Source organism: Microtus ochrogaster, chromosome 19 (genome assembly GCF_000317375.1).
Source record: "Microtus ochrogaster isolate Prairie Vole_2 chromosome 19, MicOch1.0, whole genome shotgun sequence".
NCBI lineage: Eukaryota > Metazoa > Chordata > Mammalia > Rodentia > Cricetidae > Microtus > Microtus ochrogaster.
The window spans coordinates 29,542,383-29,562,036 of record NC_022021.1 but is presented as its reverse complement, the minus strand read 5'-3'; the positions used below and the strand labels follow the sequence as shown (position 1 = coordinate 29,562,036).

The following is a 19,654-nucleotide window of genomic DNA, read 5'->3' as shown; positions in this document are numbered from 1 at the left end:
TCAATTTTGTTATGTATATATATATATATTTCTGCTCTTGATTAAGGTATTGTTTTATGCAGTTCATTTAAAAATGTAATGTGAACAATAATTATGAAATATGGGTTAATAGAGTCATCTATAATAGTCAAGCTTATAGTCATGTTAGTTAGGTTTTCTAGATATGTAAAGATGTATTTTAGTTAGATAATCTTAAAACCTTTCAAAGACCCATGGAATATGGCATTTAACATTTTTAAGAACTTAGGAATTTTCATGACAGTGAGACACATCTGCTCCTGGCAGCACCAAACTACGTCAAGAGCATAATGGGCATTGAAGAGGCTCCTTATGGCATTGGTTAGCCATTTGGGCAAGAAGTTGCTCTTGTCTGGACTGCTTGTTGCTATGATGTATGAACTGGACACACAGGACCCACAGAGAAATGATTGCTGAACCTGCCTAAAGGCGAGACCATTCTTCGGGGTTCCTGCTTCATGGAAGAGTCTGCAAGACACTCTGCAGGACACAGAAAAATGTGACTGACAAACTGCCAATATAGGCAAAACTGCCTTTGAAATTTCTTGCTTCATGGAAAAGTCTGTTGGATACTATGGGCCTGTAGGCTGCAAATGGATGCCCCAACAGTACAGAAAAACTTTCAGTGACTGTCCAGGCAGCAAGACATCTCTGTCAATTCTAGAGTTTTGGAAGTTGCTTACAATACACTTCCTATTAACTTAGGTAATATTATATCGTTCTGGAGTCTTTGATGGAGTTAAAAATAGTTATAATTATAGTTTTCCTTAATTATGATAAAAATAAAAGTAGATATAAATATTGTAACTATAATCCTTGCTTGATAACTGTTTTGTTATATGAATTTTTCTGTGTTAAAGTTAAAAACTTCCTTTTTATTTAAATAGAAAAAGGGAAACGGTGTGGGAAGTCCTTCTATATATGTTGTTTTAATTTGTTAATGAATAAAGAAGCTACTTTTGGCCAATGACTTAACAGAATATAGCCAGGCTAGAAAATATATAAACAGAGAGTAAACAGAGTCAAGGAGATGCCATGGAGCCACCAGAGGAGAAAGCTGCAAGCTGCCAGCCGGAACCTTGTCAGTAAGCCATGAGCCTTGTAAAATATAAAATAATGGAAATGGGTTAATACTGGATGTAAAAGCTAGCTAGCAATACACTTAAGTAATTGGCCGAGCATTAATTTAAATAATATAGTGTCTGAGTGATTATTTCAGGGATGAGCAGACAAGAACAAACAACCGGCCTCCTCCAACATTAATTCTTAAGTGTTTCACTTAATTCACCAGTTAATCCATGTTATGTTAGATTTCCTTGGAGATTTTATTATTGTTTCAGTCTAATTAAATGCCAAAAGTTTAAGACTTTTATTTGTTCTTGAGTCAGTTGTGTTACCAGACATACATACACATTTTTCCGTTCATGTAGGATAACTATTTTGATGATATACCATGTTTTTTTAATTTCCTTATAATCTTTATTGTTTTAAGTAATAGTAGGTAATTTTTCACTTTATAACTTAATTATTTTATTACTCTTTCTTATTTATTTTCTCAGTTATTCTACTGGTTTGTTAGTGTACTACTCTTTTGTTTGTATTAATTCTATTTTTTTTCTATTCATCATTTCAGTTACCTACACTGTGCTTCTTTTAATACCCCTCTTTCTGTTAGCAGCCTGTTTAGTTTTCTCTTTATTATCTGTGCCTGATACTGAAGGGTTAGGTTATCAATTTCAAATACCTTGTCTGTGCTAATGATGAAAATAACAGCTACAAATTTCACCTAAGTCTTGTTTTATCGTACTCCATTTTCCCCTTCTGTTTCGTCTCATTTCCTTGATATGTAATATTTGCAAATGTTCCTCTTGATTTTTCCCTTAGTCTCACTGGCTGTTTTATAGTGTGTTGTCTGTTTTTACATACTGTTGGTTTCTATCTCATGCCACTGTGACAAGAGTTATTTGCATTAATTTAAGATTTTGAAAGTTACTGGGGTTCCTTTGTCTTTGTGTTGTCTAATGCATGAAGCAAGGCAAGGAATTTGCTTTGTGCATTAGAGACTATGTGCCCTGCTCTTATTGGACGGAACACTTGGGTCTTGTGAGTTGATTCAGCAGCTAAGAGAACTAGCTGTCCTTCCAGAGGACAACAGTTAAATTCCCACATAACAGGTCACAATCTTCTGCAACTCTAGCTCCCAGGAATCTAATACCCTTTTCTGATGTCCTCTGGGCCCAGGCACACACACATACACATTCAGAGCAAACACTCAAGCACAGAAAATGACTTAAAAATAAACTTGAAATATACCCTATATATTTCTAATAGTTCCTGCTAATAAAGGGTGCTATTCAAATTGATAATTTGTATGGATATTCTTTTCATTCTAAAACTGTAGAATTGAAGTCTTAAGTTATTATTTATTTCTTCTTTAAATTCCTAAATTTTCTTCACAATTTTATTTCATATTTTGTGCACATATGACCAATTTCATTGTAAATTAACTGTTTAAAATATTTTAAATAATATTTTTAAAGTTTGGCAAACACAAAGTTTCAAATAGTTATATACTGTCATTAACCTGCAGTGAATGTTTTGATATTGTCTGTTTTCCTTATGTTGACAACCACCATAGTCTATTTTGATTCTCCATGTTTTTTTTTTTATGAAATGTGACAAAACACTACACAGAGTAGATTTCAGACTCTTTAGTCAGGATTTACTTCAAAACATTTCTTCCCACTCTTTACTTTTAACCATACTCTATTTCATCTCTGTGTGCCAATATCTGAACTTCCTGTATAGAAGGTGAGGTCTCTGCCAATCGTATCTAAATTTGTGAATATAAATTAATCTTCTACTACTTCAGGATTCAATCAGGGAACCCAGATGATAATTGTCTAACTTCCAAATCTATATACTGTACACCTATCCCACAAATTTGGGTTTTCAGGAAATTCTATCCAAATCCCATATCAGAAACCTCCTTCCAAGAAGAATATATATGTATCACTCATAGATCATTTCCCAAAACATCCTTTTCACCTACTGCAAGGAAGTGTAGGCAGTTTGGTACCAAAGGGAGATAGAAGAATTCTGTATCTTCTCTGCTTTGAATTGAAAGTAGAAGAAACATAACCTTCATCACCTCAACGTCTAGGACAACACTGTACAAAACCAAAGGTGATCCTCCCAGCATGGGACAGAGAATCCCACAGTAACAGATAACAAGCAATCAAATATCCTTAGCTCTCTGCACTTTTAGATTTTCAGTGGTAGTGATTCTGAGCCTGCACTGAACATGCAAACTACATACCAGTTTTGATGGTTTATGGTAGCTTGATGCAATACAAAAGGCTCAACAGTCTCAATAGAACAACAGGATCAATTCCTCTTGTCGCTGCTAATGTCTGCATACATGTCTTCTAAAAGTGTTTTCTGTTTCATTATGAAGAACCTGTCTCCTTAACAAATACTAAATGTATGGACATTCACTGTATTTATTTTATATATAGCTCAAAATTAATATGGAAATATCAAGGCTAGCTACTGAAGTTATTCCAGCAAACCCAGGCATACAGAGATACAAAAGAAACTCAAACTTTGTACCAAGATTGTCAAACTTAGCATGTGGTATTCTAACACTCTACTTTTGCAACCCTAAAAATGTACTCTCAGAGTGCCCCTCTTGCCTTATAGGACATCTCTGCCAAGAAACAATTCCTACCTATAGTGGTTTGAAAGAAAACACTCCCCGAAGGTAGTGGCACTATTAGAAGGTATGACCTTATTGGAATGTGTGTAACCTTGTTGGAGGAAGTGCATCACTATGGGAGTGAGCATTGACATCTCCTATGCCCAAGCTATGCCCAGTGTCACAGTTCACTTCCTGTTGCCTGTGGATCAAGATGTAGAACTCTCAGTTCCTTCTTCAGTTACATGCCTGCCTACATGCTACCATGTTTCCTGTCACTAGTGTAATGGATTAAATCTTTGAAAATGTAGGTCACCCAAATTAAATGTTGTTGTTCTTTCTTAGAATTTCTGTGGTCATGGTGTCTCCTCACAGCTCTAACGTAGACACCTCCTAAGCATGGCAAGCTTCTGAGTGAAAGATAAACTGAGGGCTGAGGTTTCACTCACTTGAGGTATTGGCCTGGCAGGTTTGTCCATTAAGCCTCCCACATAGACTGTGTTGGGAAATAAGGGACGAGCAAATTCAAAGGCAAAGTCAGAGTTGACGAACCACAGCTCTGCTTTCGGTAGAAGGTCAGACAAAACTGGACGAGAGCCTTCTGCAAAATGTTCCTGAATGGTGGCATCATATTGAGAAAATATTTCTCTTTGCCTCAGGGAGAAATCAATGAACATCAGGAAGTTCTTCACTCGGCCCCAGAAGTCCATTTGGTCAGTTAGCCTTGAACCATACACTGGAACATAAGACAAGTGGCTTGGTAGCACAATGTCCATATAGTTAAATTGCACGGGAAGAAAGGTCACAAATTTTTTCTCAAGTTTCTCAGCAATCAAGTAAGAGCAAAAATCTAAATAATCAAAAAGTAGTAGATCAAAATTCTCATTCCTTAAGGAGTCCATGATGTCCTCTCTGCCTAAAAAGTGACTGCACAAATCCCCAAAGACTTTATATATATTTACAAGGACACCATGTGCGTTCCTGTAATAAAAAAGAAGAAGACATAATTTCAGGAGCTGTTTTATACATTTTGGAAGACTTTTATACTCAATAAAAGTATTTCATAACTAGACAAACACAAGTCTATAATCCAACACTCTGAAAATGGAGACAGAAAGATCAGAAATCCAAAACCAGTCTTAGACTTGAGACTTTTGAGGCCAGAAGACTAGATTAAATAAAAGCATGAGTCACTTAGAAAAAAATTATTTTTAATATGTTTTATGGAAAGAGGTCATGTATCCTGAATTTTTCTTTTCTTCTGTATAAAGATATACAAATCATTGTTATAGTGTTACTTATTATTTAAAGCATGTTTTTAATTAAGTAAGTTTTTTAATTAAAAACAAAACAGATCCATAGAAATTCATTTTCCCGTCCTGCATGGAGATATTTCTTTACTTCTTATACTTCTTAATCATCTTTGCTAGAGAGAGAGAGAGAGAGAGAGAGAGAGAGAGAGAGAGAGAGAGAATATATTCTAGACAATACTAAATCACTTTCCCACCTGAATTGCAGCTGTTGAACAAAACATTCAGCTTTACTTTCCAGTGTAGATATTTATTTGCTTTTCAAACTGTTCTTACTCCATCACATTTCCTCTAAGGATCTAATTCCCATTCATCATCAATGCGAGTTTGATTTCTTCTGTCTTGAAAGCTATCACTGATTATAGTCAATCTCAGACTATATCCATCTCCTTGAGTAGCTGTATAATGCTGTCTACCTCACATTACTTAGTGAGTTTCGGGGTAATAATATTGTTCCTCTTCCAATCTGTGTAAGTGGCATGATTACAGCTTTTATGCTCATCAGTGGTAAAGCCAACTCTTTTAATCATGTTTTTCTTGGCTTAAATGTTTTGTCCCAGAAAGGAACTTTCCAATGATAAGACTGGAACTAGGCTGATTATGTTTCAACTTTCTGCCTAAGAACCTAGGCAATTAAAAAATAAAACAAAATATAAAACCTTCTGCTTTTTTCTTTCCTATGTGAAATCTAAACTTAAGCGTGTATGTGTCTGTGTGCATGTGTGTGTGTGCACGTTTGTCTTTTTACATGATGGAGTTAGAGAGGAGGCTATGAGAGCACATTAAATTAAAAGGCAGCAAGAGAGATACAGGTGTCATGAACAGTGCTTTGGTGGAGAGGGCAAAGGATAGTGACATTGTGTTTTCTTGAAAATTCATAGCAAAACCTATTACTTTGTAGGCTAACCTAAGATTCTAATGGGAAAAAGAAGTGTGATTGGAAGCTTGCTATTAGAATTGACAACTCCTACTGACTCAAACTTCCGCTGAAGATTGTGCTAAACTTTAGTCATCCTAACCGATGACTCTTGCCTACAGCACTTTTCTAGGGACCCTTTCACATCAATGCTTACTAGATAAGTATCCTGGTAAAAGTGCACAAGTGCAGCATGTCCTCCTACATCAAAAGATCCACAAGATGAGAGGCCAGGGGCACTCCTATCTTTGCTCATTTTAGACCCAAGCTAAAATCAAACAGCTGTGGTTTGTCTACAAGGGTTCATCTGTCAGAGAGTTGGTGCTCAATGTAGCTGTATGTAGGTAGAAGTATCTTTAAGAGAACACCTTAGTAGGAGATTATTAAAAGCCCTTATCCTATAGATTGTTAAAACAGTCCTCCTTAGAGTGAGTTAAACCCAGTAGGAGTTGTAAACCTGTTCTTTCTCTTCTCTTGACCCATCCAGTCCCACATGCTTTAATCATTATGATACCTTCTATCATGTTTTCAGTAAAGCTGACATGATTGCTGTTTGTACCATGTGTTGGGCACTGCAGACCCTCACACCCTGAATTTTCAATAACTGCTTGCCTGCCTGATAAACAATTTGTTTTCCTATGCTTGCATCTCCTCTGAGCACAAGACCCTCATGAGTTCCGGATGGCAGAGGAGTGGTTTCTGGTGGGCTTACAGCTAAAAAAGCCTGAGGCCTGGGGTGTGGCCATTGGTCAGGGAGAGCCCTATATAAGCTGCCCTTTAACACAATAAAATTGGCATTCTTGTTTCCAAGAGTGACCATGTCTTTGTGTGTTTTTCAATCTCCAGCCCCTTTCCCTACTCGCAAACCATCCGGTAGTGCAGGTGCTGCAACATGAACTTGAACTTACATAACTGAGACCTGAATAAGCGTATTTTCATTATAAAAATCACTCAAATTGAGTTATGCTGTTATAATAATCAAATGTAGATCAATACAAAGCATAAATTCTCTAAACTTATCACCTATATTCTGTTTTTAAAAACATTTTGTGTAACACTTGCCAAAAAATGTGATAAATGCAAGATTGGTTTATTAACAAAAGGAATGGTAGTCCCTTTAAAGTAACTGAACTGTAAAATACTCAAGATGTTTCTTTTCTCACCATCTTGACTGTGTTTTCCTTGTAATTTTCACCACTCCTTGTAGTAATAGGAGTGGCGGGGCTGCGTCCCCAGCACCCCGGCCGCCTGCTAGCTTATGCCCCGAAATAATTACATGGACACTGTATTTTTTTTTTTTTTTTTTTTGGTTTTTCGAGACAGGGTTTCTCTGTGGCTTTGGAGCCTGTCCTGGAACTCGCTCTGTAGACCAGGCTGGTCTCGAACTCACAGAGATCCGCCTGCCTCTGCCTCCCGATTGCTGGGATTAAAGGCGTGCGCCACCATCGCCCGGCCACTGTATTCTTTTAAACACTGCTTGGCCCATTTCTATTGAGCCTCTTCTAGGCTAATTTTCACATATTAATTTAGCCCATTTCTAATCATCTGCATAGCACCGCTAGGTACGCTTACCGGGAAGATTCTAGCCTACGTCCATCCTGGGTCAGAGCTTCATCGCGTGTGCCCCCGAGAGCTGAGCTATGGCGTCTCTCTGAAGCATCTGCCCCCGAGAGGAGAGCTGTGGAGTCTGAGCTCACTTCCTCTTCCTCCCAGCATTCTGTTCTGTTTACTCCTCCCACCTATGTTTTAACCTATGAGGACCAAGCAGTTTCTTTATTACTTAACCAATGACCTTCCTCCATCAACTCCTCAAGAATTCAAGCTTAGAAAAGATGCAATATATATGTTTTAACTGTTTATAAAAATCAGCCCTGTTAGACTGAGGTGCAGTTTGACTTATCTTTATATGTAACAAAAGCTTTGTGGTCTTTAAGTGTCTATGAGTGAGAAATCTTTCCAAAAAGAATCTTGGTGCTGTGAGCACCACCTAGAGTGTTCAGTAGAATTTTTAAGGAAACGGATGAGATCGAGACCAATGGCATTAACTAGGTGACACATCTGTACTTGCCATCCATGTGGAAGACAGAGGAGGTTCTGCACATCCCCATCAAGGACTAAAAGCCTCAGGCACATCTGCATCACCTGGTCATTGAAAATTATTAAAGTTTCCTGCTGTGATTAGCTGTTAAGTCAATTATAACCAAGCTACAATCTATGGAACCATAGAGATTAAGTATAAAGTGAGGGACTAGTGGGCACAGAAAGAACTCATTAAGAAAGGGAAATAGAATATTGAAGGGTAGAATTGAAGGTCTGTGTTGGGAGGATCAAGTGAGGAGGAGAGAGAGAGTGATAAGGGAGAAACTTCAGGGAGACAAAAAGCCATTTGAGGGGTAGTTAGTGTGGAAACCTAACACAGTAGACACTTCCTAAGATAAAGACATTTATGAAGGTAATCGAAATAAATTTCCCAAATGATGTGGGAGACAGAGTCCCAGCTGGCCACCTCTTGCCACCAAATGAGCTTCTAGTACCATAATCATGTCACATCTAATTGAGTTGTTGTCCAAAGGGGTCCCACAATAATCCCCCAAACAACCCAGGCAGTTGCCAAAACTATAGGCTACTCTCTACAAACAGGCAACAAAGCTCTATTGCTAAAGATAACACCTATACAGAACACTGATCATGGGGAAACTGAGCTGTTGCCTATAAAGAGCCTAGGTTCTGGTGTCGTTGCTACAGAGACATACTCTGTACACTACCAAAGGAGAAACATAAACACCAATTTAGGCTCAAACCCATTGATCTACAGTGCTGTCCTGCCTGCAAGATATGCTAGAGCAATGGAGGAACAAAGCTTGTGGGAGTAACCAATGGATAACTGGTTTGACTTAAGGCCCATTTCAAGATGAAACCTACACCTAGCACTGATTGAGTAATTAAGAACCTGAGACTAGATACCCCAGGGGAGTAGAGTAAACCCAAATGCTATTGGTCTAAAACACAAAACAAAACATATCAATAAAATTACTTCTAAAGACATTTTGTTATACTAGCAGCTCAGTGCCTTACACGTTTCTTATATCATCAGAGAAGCTTCCTCCTACAGCAGAAGGGAATAAATATAGAGACCCTCAGTCAGACATTATGCAGAGAGTGAGTGACCTTGGAACACTCAACTAAATGGGTTGTCTTCATCAAATCTCTTGTGTTTGGGATCAGGGAACCCAGAGGAAGAGCAGATAGAAACACTAACAGAGCCAGAGGGGATAGAATATATCAGGAAAACAAGACCCTCTAAACATGAACAAAGATCATGTGAATTCACAGCAACTGTGGCACACACACACACACACACACACACACACGTATGCTTCTAATTTAGTGTTTTATGCGATTTCTGAGTGTGCAAAAGAGTGGGTCTCTGATTCTTATGCCTTCTCTCAGGTTCTTTTACTTTTCTTTCTTTTTCTTGCCCAACTCTGATATAACATTTTTGGTTTTATGGTATTCTACTTTGTTGATTTTATTATTATATGTCTGTAATATATTATTATATATTATTAGAAGCCTGCTTGTTTTCTAATAAGTGACAGAAAGAGAGTGGATCTGGGTGGTATGAGACCTGGGGAGCTACTGGAAGGAATAGAGGGAAGACTGTAATCAGGATATATTATATGAGAAAAGATAATTTTCAGTAAAACGAAGGAAAAGGAAATCTTTTTTTTTTTTTTTTGGTTTTTCGAGACAGGGTTTCTCTGTGGCTTTGGAGCCTGTCCTGGAACTAGCTCTGTAGACCAGGCTGGTCTCGAACTCACAGAGATCCGCCTGCCTCTGCCTCCCGAGTGCTGGGATTAAAGGCGTGCGCCACCATTGCCGGCGAAAAGGAAATCTTTTAAAGTAGCTTAATAGGGAAGGAGCAAAGCATGACAGATGACATATGCACACGCAATGGAGTGTCCTCCATTAGGGATTGGATGTAGGAAGGTGACAAAGAACTCAGAAGAAGGTGGTTCCTCTGTCCCTGAGGCTGTACTGGCTTCATCGAGAGGACATGAGCAGATGACGAGTAAGATGCAGAAGAGAAGGTCTAAAAGGCACGTCTTCCACTTTCTAGAGAATATCCCATCATTGATCCAGCTGTCAGTCATCTACCATGCACCACTCAAACACAATCCATCCCTATACCAATTAATTCACCCAGAAACCACTTCTCTTAAATTCACTCAAAGCATCATGAGACCATCATTTTCCCATTTGAAAGACTTGATTAACAATACTTTGATTCCATAAATTACCTCTGACGAACTAATTCTTCTAAAAGGAGATTTAGTTTTTTATGGAATTCCTCTTGTTGATCTTCAGGTAGATCCAAGTTTATAACCTGGTATGATATTTCCTCTTTTTGAAATTCTAAGAAAACACCAATTGGGTAAAATTTAAATTTAATCACAATATGTCACACATTATATAGAGATAAATATAATTAATTTAATTTCACATCTTTGCGGAATTTGATTTTGCTCTTCAATGGTTTAGTTCTTTTGATCTATCCAGTTCTTTAATGTGACATTTATTGAAACTTTACAACAATTCAATAACTTTTATACAGTCTACAGTAAAGACTTCTAACAACTGCTGTCATTTAAACACACAGTTATTATTCTTTACAGATGAGAAAATTCAAAGGAAAACATTCTAAAATGATATCATAGTTAATTGGGAGTTAATAGTTATGTAAAAGTCAGCTTGATTGCAGAGTTCTTGCATTTCATAGAAAAATTAAAGTGAAATATGCAAAGTCTTGGTTTGCTTGTTTGTCTTTTTTGTTTCTGTTCATTTCATGTTTGCGATTTGCTTGTCTGCTTGCTTGCCTGTATGTTTTGTGCCAGAGTCATGCTTAGTAGCCCCAATTGGCTTTAAACTCTTCTCATTGTGCTGTATCATGTGACTCAGCCCAAACCTGTCTTTGAGTCTCAGACTCCATCATGATTGTGCATTCCACCACCAAATATGGCTGCCGCTCCTCAGTGGAAGGACTCTCACCTGTATGTGTGCATAGTAAAGTGATGGGATGGAGACACCGTACAAAATATTACCCAGGCGAATAAAGCCAACTGATGCCTGTGCCCACATAACACAGGTAGCAATCACACAGGATCTTGGAAAATGTCCTTTCAGTTTCAGTCCCACCTTATTTCATATCTATGGATTTAAAAGCACGCTATTAAAGGTATTGCATGACAATACATCCACAGCACCATTGCGACACAACCAAGAGTCCACTTCAAACTAGATGTTAGCCTCTCAAAATTGCCATTCTCTTTGATAATGCTGGTTAGATTATCCTGAGGGGAGTTAGTTGTAAACATGTGAAACTTAGAAAGAAGCCACCATAACTGAGGAAAGTCAGCAACAAAGAAAAGAAGGAATTGGATGCTGGTCAAGTGTTGTACAAGGATATATACAACGATTTTTAGAGAAAACTGCAAAGTGCTTTCATTACTTTATGTATCTCTAAATTAATATCATGGGAATTTGTACCAGTAGGAACATTAATGTCATTAAGGCATATTAGAGCAAACATCACAAGATTTCACTATATTTAATCAGTACCTTCCGTGCTCTTATAAAGTTGCCAAATGTAAAACAAATGAGTGACCCATCTTCAATGAGACTGAGCTGGTCTGTGGTAGGACCATTGAACATGGCCTGTGACCTGCCCAGGCAGAGCGGGGAATGAGGGGCCAGCTGCCTGGTCCCAAGTACCCAGACAGGATGGCCAAGAGGCAGAGGGAGCATTGGCTTCTCCCCACCACATAGCCTAGCTTGACAGCCAAACTGCAAAAACTAGCCTCAGGGAACTGCAGCTTCAAGCCAGAGGAGTGTCCGTGAAAATGTAAATGAGCAAGTTAAGCCTGTCAGCTAGGCAGACTTACAACTTGGATTAGAAAGATAGCTTACAAACTTTTAATAAAACATTCAGTGGGTAAAAACATTATTTAAAATATCCTATGGGAGACCTCTAGCCACCAAGTGAAAAATTTTTAGAAGAGACAGTAATACAAATTCCAGGAGACAGATTAAAGAAACTGCCAGAAAGGTACTCTCCCAAATGGAGTATATAGAAACAACAAGTACACTATATTAATTATGGTCAGAAAGGAAGCTTATTAATACTGTAATCAAGAAATGTTCAAGCTGGGCGGTGTCAGAATGGCAAAGGAGATACTAACCGAAACTACAGATTATACAGAATCCGTGTGGAAATCTACTACTCTGAAAGCTAACTTTAAAAGAAGAAAAGATAATCTAGGAGGGCCAGTGAGTTGGTTGAGCAGGTTAAGGTACTCACTACCAAGCCTGATTCCTAGGTCTCAGACTGCAAAGAGAGAATCAGCTCCTGCCATTTGTCCTATGTTCAGCACGTGTCCACACTGGAGCTTGCGTACATGCATACACAGAATAAATAAACAAAGTTAATGACAAAACACATGTAAAAAATTCTTAGATTGTTTAAAAAGTGATGCTATGCGTATTTAGATAATGCTGATCTCAGAAGCCAGGAATGATGAAGCAAAAAGTTGCAAGCCAGGGTAGGATAGCTTCCTATGAGTTGTTGGTTAGGAAGCCCCAGAAGTACTCACAATAAGATAGACTGTTGCCATTGTTTTAATTGCTTAACTAGATCACAAGACTGTACTGGGAAAGTCACCACAAAGTTTGGTTGTAATGCAGAGCAAAATCAAGCTGGAACTGATGAATTGGAACTTTCTTTCCTTCTGGATAGCTTTTATATTGTCAGAAGGTGCTACACAAACCACTAGTGGAAAAATTCATTAGTGGTTTTCTCTAGTGATGGACCTTCCCTGTCACAATACCAACATACAGAGAAAATGGACCCAGTGGCATAAATGCTATAGAGGTATTCACCAACTTATAGCTGAATTTACAGTTTGATGCACAGAGAAAGCAATAAAGGGACCTGGCTCTATAAACATCATCAAAATCCCATGGCTGTGGAGATCACAACCCTACAGAGGAAACTACTACCTCTGTTGCCCTAGATATACAAGTTTTCAAACCACCTTCTTGATATTTATGTTTATAGCCTGAAGAAAGAGAGACAAGTTTTCTTTTAGATGGTCTAAAGCTGCACAGGACAGAAAATACATATCAGATACAAAACACTGTTAGTGTCACTATGTCTTGCAGACTGTCAATGAAGCTGCATACAAAGATGTATGATAATCGGTACCCAAACTAAAGAACTAAGAAACACCTGTGTTTGTATAAGCAGGGAACTCTGAGTCCCAGAAATCCTGACATTTATGACTGCTGATCACAGAATGTTTGATAAAAACGTTTATATACTCAAAAGTATACCTTACAGTACATAATTTCCTAATTAATTTTCTTAGATTCCTCAGCAGTTTAGGTTTATAACTCTTTTAAAATCCTTTACAAGACTAGCTTTCCAGATCGACAATGAAATGACCAATTCTTTGCAGCTGCAAGTTACAGCCCACCAATTAAGGAGTTGCCTGAGGAAAAACTTCTCTTTCCTTGCTCTGTGATAAGTTATTAAGATTTATTGCATGTGCATTTTGGGAATAACCTGCTTTCATCATTTACTTAAGAAATCGAATATGACAATCCAATATAACTCTCTTGTGTATATAAACTGTGGTGAACAATGAAAGATGGAACATCATGAGAATATAAAGAAAGAAATGATCAGAATAGCTGTGTCTTTTTTCCTAACACCACCCTCAGATAAAAAAGACTCCATTTCATTCTCTAGATTTCCCCATGTCTGATGTTATGTCCCCTTTTACATCTCTGATTTTGTTAATTTAGATGTTCTCTCTCTCTCTCTGCCTTTGTATTAGTTTGGATAAAGGTTTGCTTATCTTCTTGATTTTCTCAAAGAACCAGCTCTTTGTTTCACTGATTCTTTGTATTGGTTTTTGTTACTATCTTATTGATTTTAGCCCTCAATTTCATTATTTTCTGTCTACTCCTCCTGGGTGAGCCTGCTTCTCTTTGTTCTAGAGCTTTCCAGCATGCTGTCAAGTCACTGGTGTGAGATTTCTCCACTTTCCTTATGTAGGTACTTAGTGCTATGAACTTTCCTCTTAGTGCTGCTTTCATAGTGTCCCATAGGTATGGATACATTGGGCCTTCATTTTCATTGAATTCTAGGAAGTCTTTAATTTCTTTCTTTATTTCTTCCTCGACCCAGAGGTGTTTCAATAGTTCACTGTTCAATTTCCATTAGTTTGTTGGCTTTCTGTTATTAGTGTTGTTGTTAAATTATAACTTTAAACAATGGTGATCCAATAAGATACATGAGGTTACTCCAATTTTTTTTTGTATCTGTTGAGGTTTGCTTTGTTACCAAGTATGTGGTCAATTTTAGAGAAGGTTCCATGAGGTGGTGAGAAGAAGGTATGTTCTTTTGTGTTTGTGTGGAATGTTCTGTAGATGTCTGTTAAGTCCATTTGATTCATAGCATCTGTTAGTTCTTTTATTTCTCAGTTAAGTTTCTGTCTGGTTGACCTCTCCATTAGGAAGAGTGAGGTGTTGAAGTCTCCTACTATTAGCGTGTGGGGTTTGATGTGTGATTTAAGCTTTAGTAATGCTTCTTTTACATATGTAGGTGCTCTTGTATTTGGGGCATAGATTTCCAGGCTCGAGACTTCATTTTGATGGATTTTTCTTATAATGAGTATAAAGTAGCCTTCTTCATCTCCTCTGATTGATTTTAGTTTGAAGTCTATTTTGTTAGATTTTAGGATAGCTATACCTGCTTGTTTCTTAAGTCCATTTAAATTGGAAAATCTTTTCCCAGTCCTTTACTCTGAGGTAATGTCTGTCATTGAGATTAAGATATGTTTCATATGGAAAAATGAAAAGCCTAGGATAGCCAAAACAACCCTGTACAATAAAGAACTTCCAGAATCATCACCTCCCTGAAAAGTGACCAAAGTGGAGGACTAGATAGATCTGCTTGTTTTAAATGAGTAAAAACAAAACTAGAAACACTATCTGGGGAAAAATCTGATTCACTCATTGTTCATTAGGAAGTACAGGACACTTGGCACTAATTGGACTTAGTTTTGAGAATTCACATCATGGAGGAAGTATTTAAATCTGGTCAAGTATTCTCCCTGAGTGAAAGGACTGAATTCAGATTTTAGGAAGGATAAGAAAACTGCCTGGAATTTGCAGAACAGAACAGCAAAGACAGAGTTGATGTGGGGGGGTCCTTCTGTCTATGTGTTGCTTTTATTGGTTAATGAATAAAAAAACTGCCATGGCCTGTTGATAGGGCACAACTTAGCTAAGCAGGATAAACTAAACTGAATGCTGGGAGAAAGAAGGGCTGAGTCAGAGAGTATCAGTTTGTGCTACATTGTGGACTTTTCCTTTGAACCCTATGTTCAGCCTGGAAGCTGGTTTTTCTGGACTATGATATACTGAACTACCAGCTGCCAATGTAGAGAGAGTAATTTTCACACAGAAATGTATGTATGTGTATCTGAGGATCACTAATATTATTGGATTGATTCCGCCAAAACAAAGAAGGCATTTAGTTTGAGATATATGCCTAGTGAAAAATGGGATGGACAGGTAATGATATGTTACTCAGTTGTTACAGTACCAGGCTAGTGTATATAAAATCCTACATTTGATCCCAAGTACCACACAGAAAAATGTGTGGCACACATTTATTATCCTAGAACTCAGAAGGTAGAGGAAGGAGGAACAGAAAATCAAGGTTATTATTTAATATAAAGCAATTTTATAACCATCCTAGGATACATGAGAATGTTTCTGTAGATGATAGACAGACGACAGACAGGTAGATAGGTAGGTAGGTAGACTTACAGTTAGTGTTGAAATGTGGTCAAAAGAATGAAAGACTGTGAAAAATGCCTTGGGGAACTGTGAGAGAGGCAGAGGACCTTCACCTTAAGTGCATTTTGTTCCTCGGATTGTTGTTGGACATGATCTCACGCCTCCTGTGATAAACATTTAAATTCGATTTATAGGACATGGTTATTCACACTGGATGTCAGAGCATCCAGAACACAATAAGCTGAAAGGGTTTGCTGAGTGCCCTCCTCAGTGTCCTGATCAGGATACGGCCTTCTGAGTTCCTTTGTGCTTTCCCAGATATAATCTATAGTATATACTTAGTAAACTGCTGTATCATTAGAAAATTCTGGGGAAAGGCTGCTCTGTTAATATTGAATATGTGCTTACTGTCATTTATTTACATGGTTTTTCTGATCCTGTTTTTCTGAACACACACACACACACACAAAAAAAAAACCTTCCTTGGATCATTGCTTTTATTGTTACATTTTTGTGTAAAAAAAAAGTACACAGAAACTGCAGTAAAGTTCCAAAAAACCTGGGCCCATCTCAGAAAAACTCAGAAAAAGAAAAATAAAGAAAAGGACACAAGACAGAGAGCAAATAGGACGACAGGGTGGCAGGGGCGAGAGGAGAGGGGGGAAATAGAGGACAAACGAAATCTGAAGACAGCAACGCTTGAATCTACAAAGAAAAGATATCCGTTCCACCGCTATGGGGGAATGGTACAGAACTTTTGTGCTTAGTTTGCTAAAGGATTAGAGTCTGAAGCTTTGAGCAGTATATCAACGGTTGTGGGACTAAGAAATCAGGGTGAGCATGAATTGCAGTTAGGAAACCAGACTATTAGGGACAATTAAATGTATAAAAATATATCCAAACAGAGAGTTGGAGTTTTCTGGGCTTCTGTGCCCTAGCCTATCAGCAGAGACTGCTGGTCTTTAGTTTGGTTATGATTCTCTGGATGCACTAAACTAACTGAGAACTTCTGATAGCACTATGCAGAGCTTTGGCAGAGATCTCTCAATCAAGAATCTGAGATCTTCTAATCACACATCCTAAAATTTGAGCATAAATGTAAAGGTCACTGGAAAATAGCTCTTAAATTATAAGTCTCATTTAAAAATAGAAATGGATTTGAGTGGCACTGAGTGTAGCAAACCTTGGATAATTAAAGTGCCAAAATTCTATATGGCAGAATATGTCTGTTCAACACTACTCTTAGACACACTTGACATAAGAATTTACTCACATAATCAACAATTATGTGTAGCATTGACTGGGAGTGACACTCACGTGATGGGTTATTTAATCTATTTTTGTTGCCATAACAAAATAGCTGATATTAATTAACTTGTATTTTTAATATTTTACTGAGTTGGCTCTGCCGTTAAAAGTGTGTATTGCACTTGCCAAGGGCCTATGTTCCATTCCCAGAAACCACATCAGGCAGCTCAAAGCTGCCTGTTAACTCCAGGTCAAAGTAATCCAACCAATTCTTTTGGCATCATTGGCCACCTATACTTATATGCAGAAATATGCGCAATCACACACAAGTATACACAAAGAAAAATAAACCTAAGAAACTCTTTAACTTATATTTCAAAGACTGACCATCCAAGATTACGTGGAGCTGTGTGAATAGCTTTTGATGGCTGTCTTTTCACCGCATCTTCATACAGGAGGTGGTGTGTATAATACATGGTGGATACAAGAGCCACATGATGGAAGAGAAAAAGAGGCCAGAGAAGGTAGAGTTCACTCTTTTATAAACACCTACCTCACTCTACTGAGAAATAATCCACACCTGGAAGGACAATACAATTACTTTCCAAGTCTATTCCATTATAGACCTACGTCTTAGAGCTAAATAATGTTCAAAACCATTGGTTCTAGAACATTAAGATTTGGGGGACATACTGCAATCATTGTCAGCCTATAACAAGAAGTAACATACAAAAATATGTATTTTCTAATGAGATCTACAAGAAAACATTTTCTAATGAGATCTACAAAACCTTTACATACACACACATACACACACACCACGATTTATCTCTAAATAAGGCCAAATACAGAACTTTTATCAAAAGCAATTATTTATTATTTAAACTTATTTAGTGTAATAATTGATTTGAAAAGTACCTGGGATGTATATAATTTTATTAAGCAGCTTGGTCACATTATGGCCATTGTCTTGAAGGATTTGTGACATACGGTTCATTAATAAATAATGGCTTCCACCTAGAAATAAAACATAAGTTCATTTTTGAGGAGAGTAATAAAAAGGTTTCTGATTACAATAAAGAGCTGACATAAAGAAATCTAAAAGTAAATGTGAAGACATAGAGAACCTCACAATGCATAGAGAGAAACCAGTTTTTCCCTGCCCTCGTTTACATTGTACGTAATATTCAGGACACGAACCCATAGCTCTGGTCAATAGTAATCCCCCACCAAAGATATGAAGACTATGCCTGAACAGATGGTTCAATAATTGAGAGCATTTGCTGCTCTCCCAGAGCACTCTGGTTCAGTTCCCCACACTCACATGATGGCTCACAATAATCTCAAACTCCAGTTCCAGGAAATCTAACATACGAATTTAGGCACATGGCATATTTATATGCTATCTGTGCAATGAAAATGCTCATAAGAATAAAAATAAATAAACCTTTACAAATCTGAGGGTTCCCATGCTTAATATAATGAGCTACTCTGTTGGACATTAGATACTCTTCATCCTATGGTACATTTATATTTTCCACTGTATCTTCCCATTCCTACAATCATTTGGTTCAAAACAATTTTCATAATGATGGAAAAAATATCACTATATAATGACTGATACCTTTTCAGTCAAAGAAATTTTCATGGAGACAGAAGAGTATGGAGCTCTCAGTTAAGAAATATCTCTTCTTAGACCGGAGTTCATACCCTTTGAAATAAAGCCATTAAGGATCACCATGAGGCCTCAATAAATGAAATGGTCATGAGGAACACCAGACACACTAGAAGGTGGGGTAAAGTAAATTCTCCAACACTCCTGGGATCCTCAGGAAATAGACAAGTTTCATCACAATAATGGCTTCTTCACAGCCACAATTTCTTTAGAATATTAGTTTCGAGTTCAAAGCTAAAGCAGAGAGAGATACATTAAGAAAAGAAAAGGAAGCTGTATAACAAAGGCTGGGAAGGCAGAATGACTGGGAGAGCTAAAAGCACCATCATTAAATTAGGGCAGAGCAGGAGAGGTCAGGGAAATAGAATGTATCTGTTGAGTGAGTCACTATTCTCATTCACGTGTGTGTTGTCTGGAATAACACAGTACACATAAAAGCCCACCACACCTCGGACTGCTGCTCCTGTTCTTGTAGACTGAGAAGAAGGGAGACACCAGTGAGACAGCCATTCGAATGAACGCTCATAAGAAAGAGGTCATCCAGGAGAAAGTCTGAGAATTTCAAACTGGATAAACAAGTCAGTGAGGCCAGAAACAAGCGATATATCAAGAGTTGGAAGTCTTTACCTTCATAACATAAAAGAACCATGAAGAAAGGAGATACATGAAGCAACTCCTTCCCCCTGAGGCTTAGGGATCATTTCAGAGGAGGAGGTTAAGATGATTAAGAGCCAAAGAAAGCTAAACTCATAAAATCTCACCAGCAGGACTATGTTAATGTGAGCTGAACAAGGACAACAACATAGACAAGCTAAAGTCAATGTGGGAAAAACCAGAAGCCTTCAATCCTGCATACACACACATGGAGAGAGAGAGAGAGAGAGAGAGAGAGAGAGAGAGAGAGAGAGAGAGAGAGAGAGAGA

General features: G+C 37.8%; 1 protein-coding gene across 3 annotated transcripts in view; it reads right to left on the bottom strand.

The window, feature by feature from the left end:
- The window catches only part of LOC102000430 (UDP-glucuronosyltransferase 3A2), a 32,000-nt gene that overhangs the window by 8,104 nt on the left and 4,242 nt on the right, over window positions 1-19,654 (bottom strand). For all 3 annotated transcript variants that reach the window (XM_026783729.1, XM_005356614.3, XM_005356615.2), the window contains exons 2-4: window positions 17,975-18,073; window positions 10,243-10,357; window positions 4,165-4,696 (exon numbers count right to left, since the gene is read on the bottom strand). In XM_026783729.1, the coding sequence (XP_026639530.1) occupies window positions 4,165-4,696; window positions 10,243-10,357; window positions 17,975-18,053 (726 nt within the window). In that variant the 5' untranslated portion in view covers window positions 18,054-18,073. The remainder of the gene's footprint in view (window positions 1-4,164; window positions 4,697-10,242; window positions 10,358-17,974; window positions 18,074-19,654) is intronic.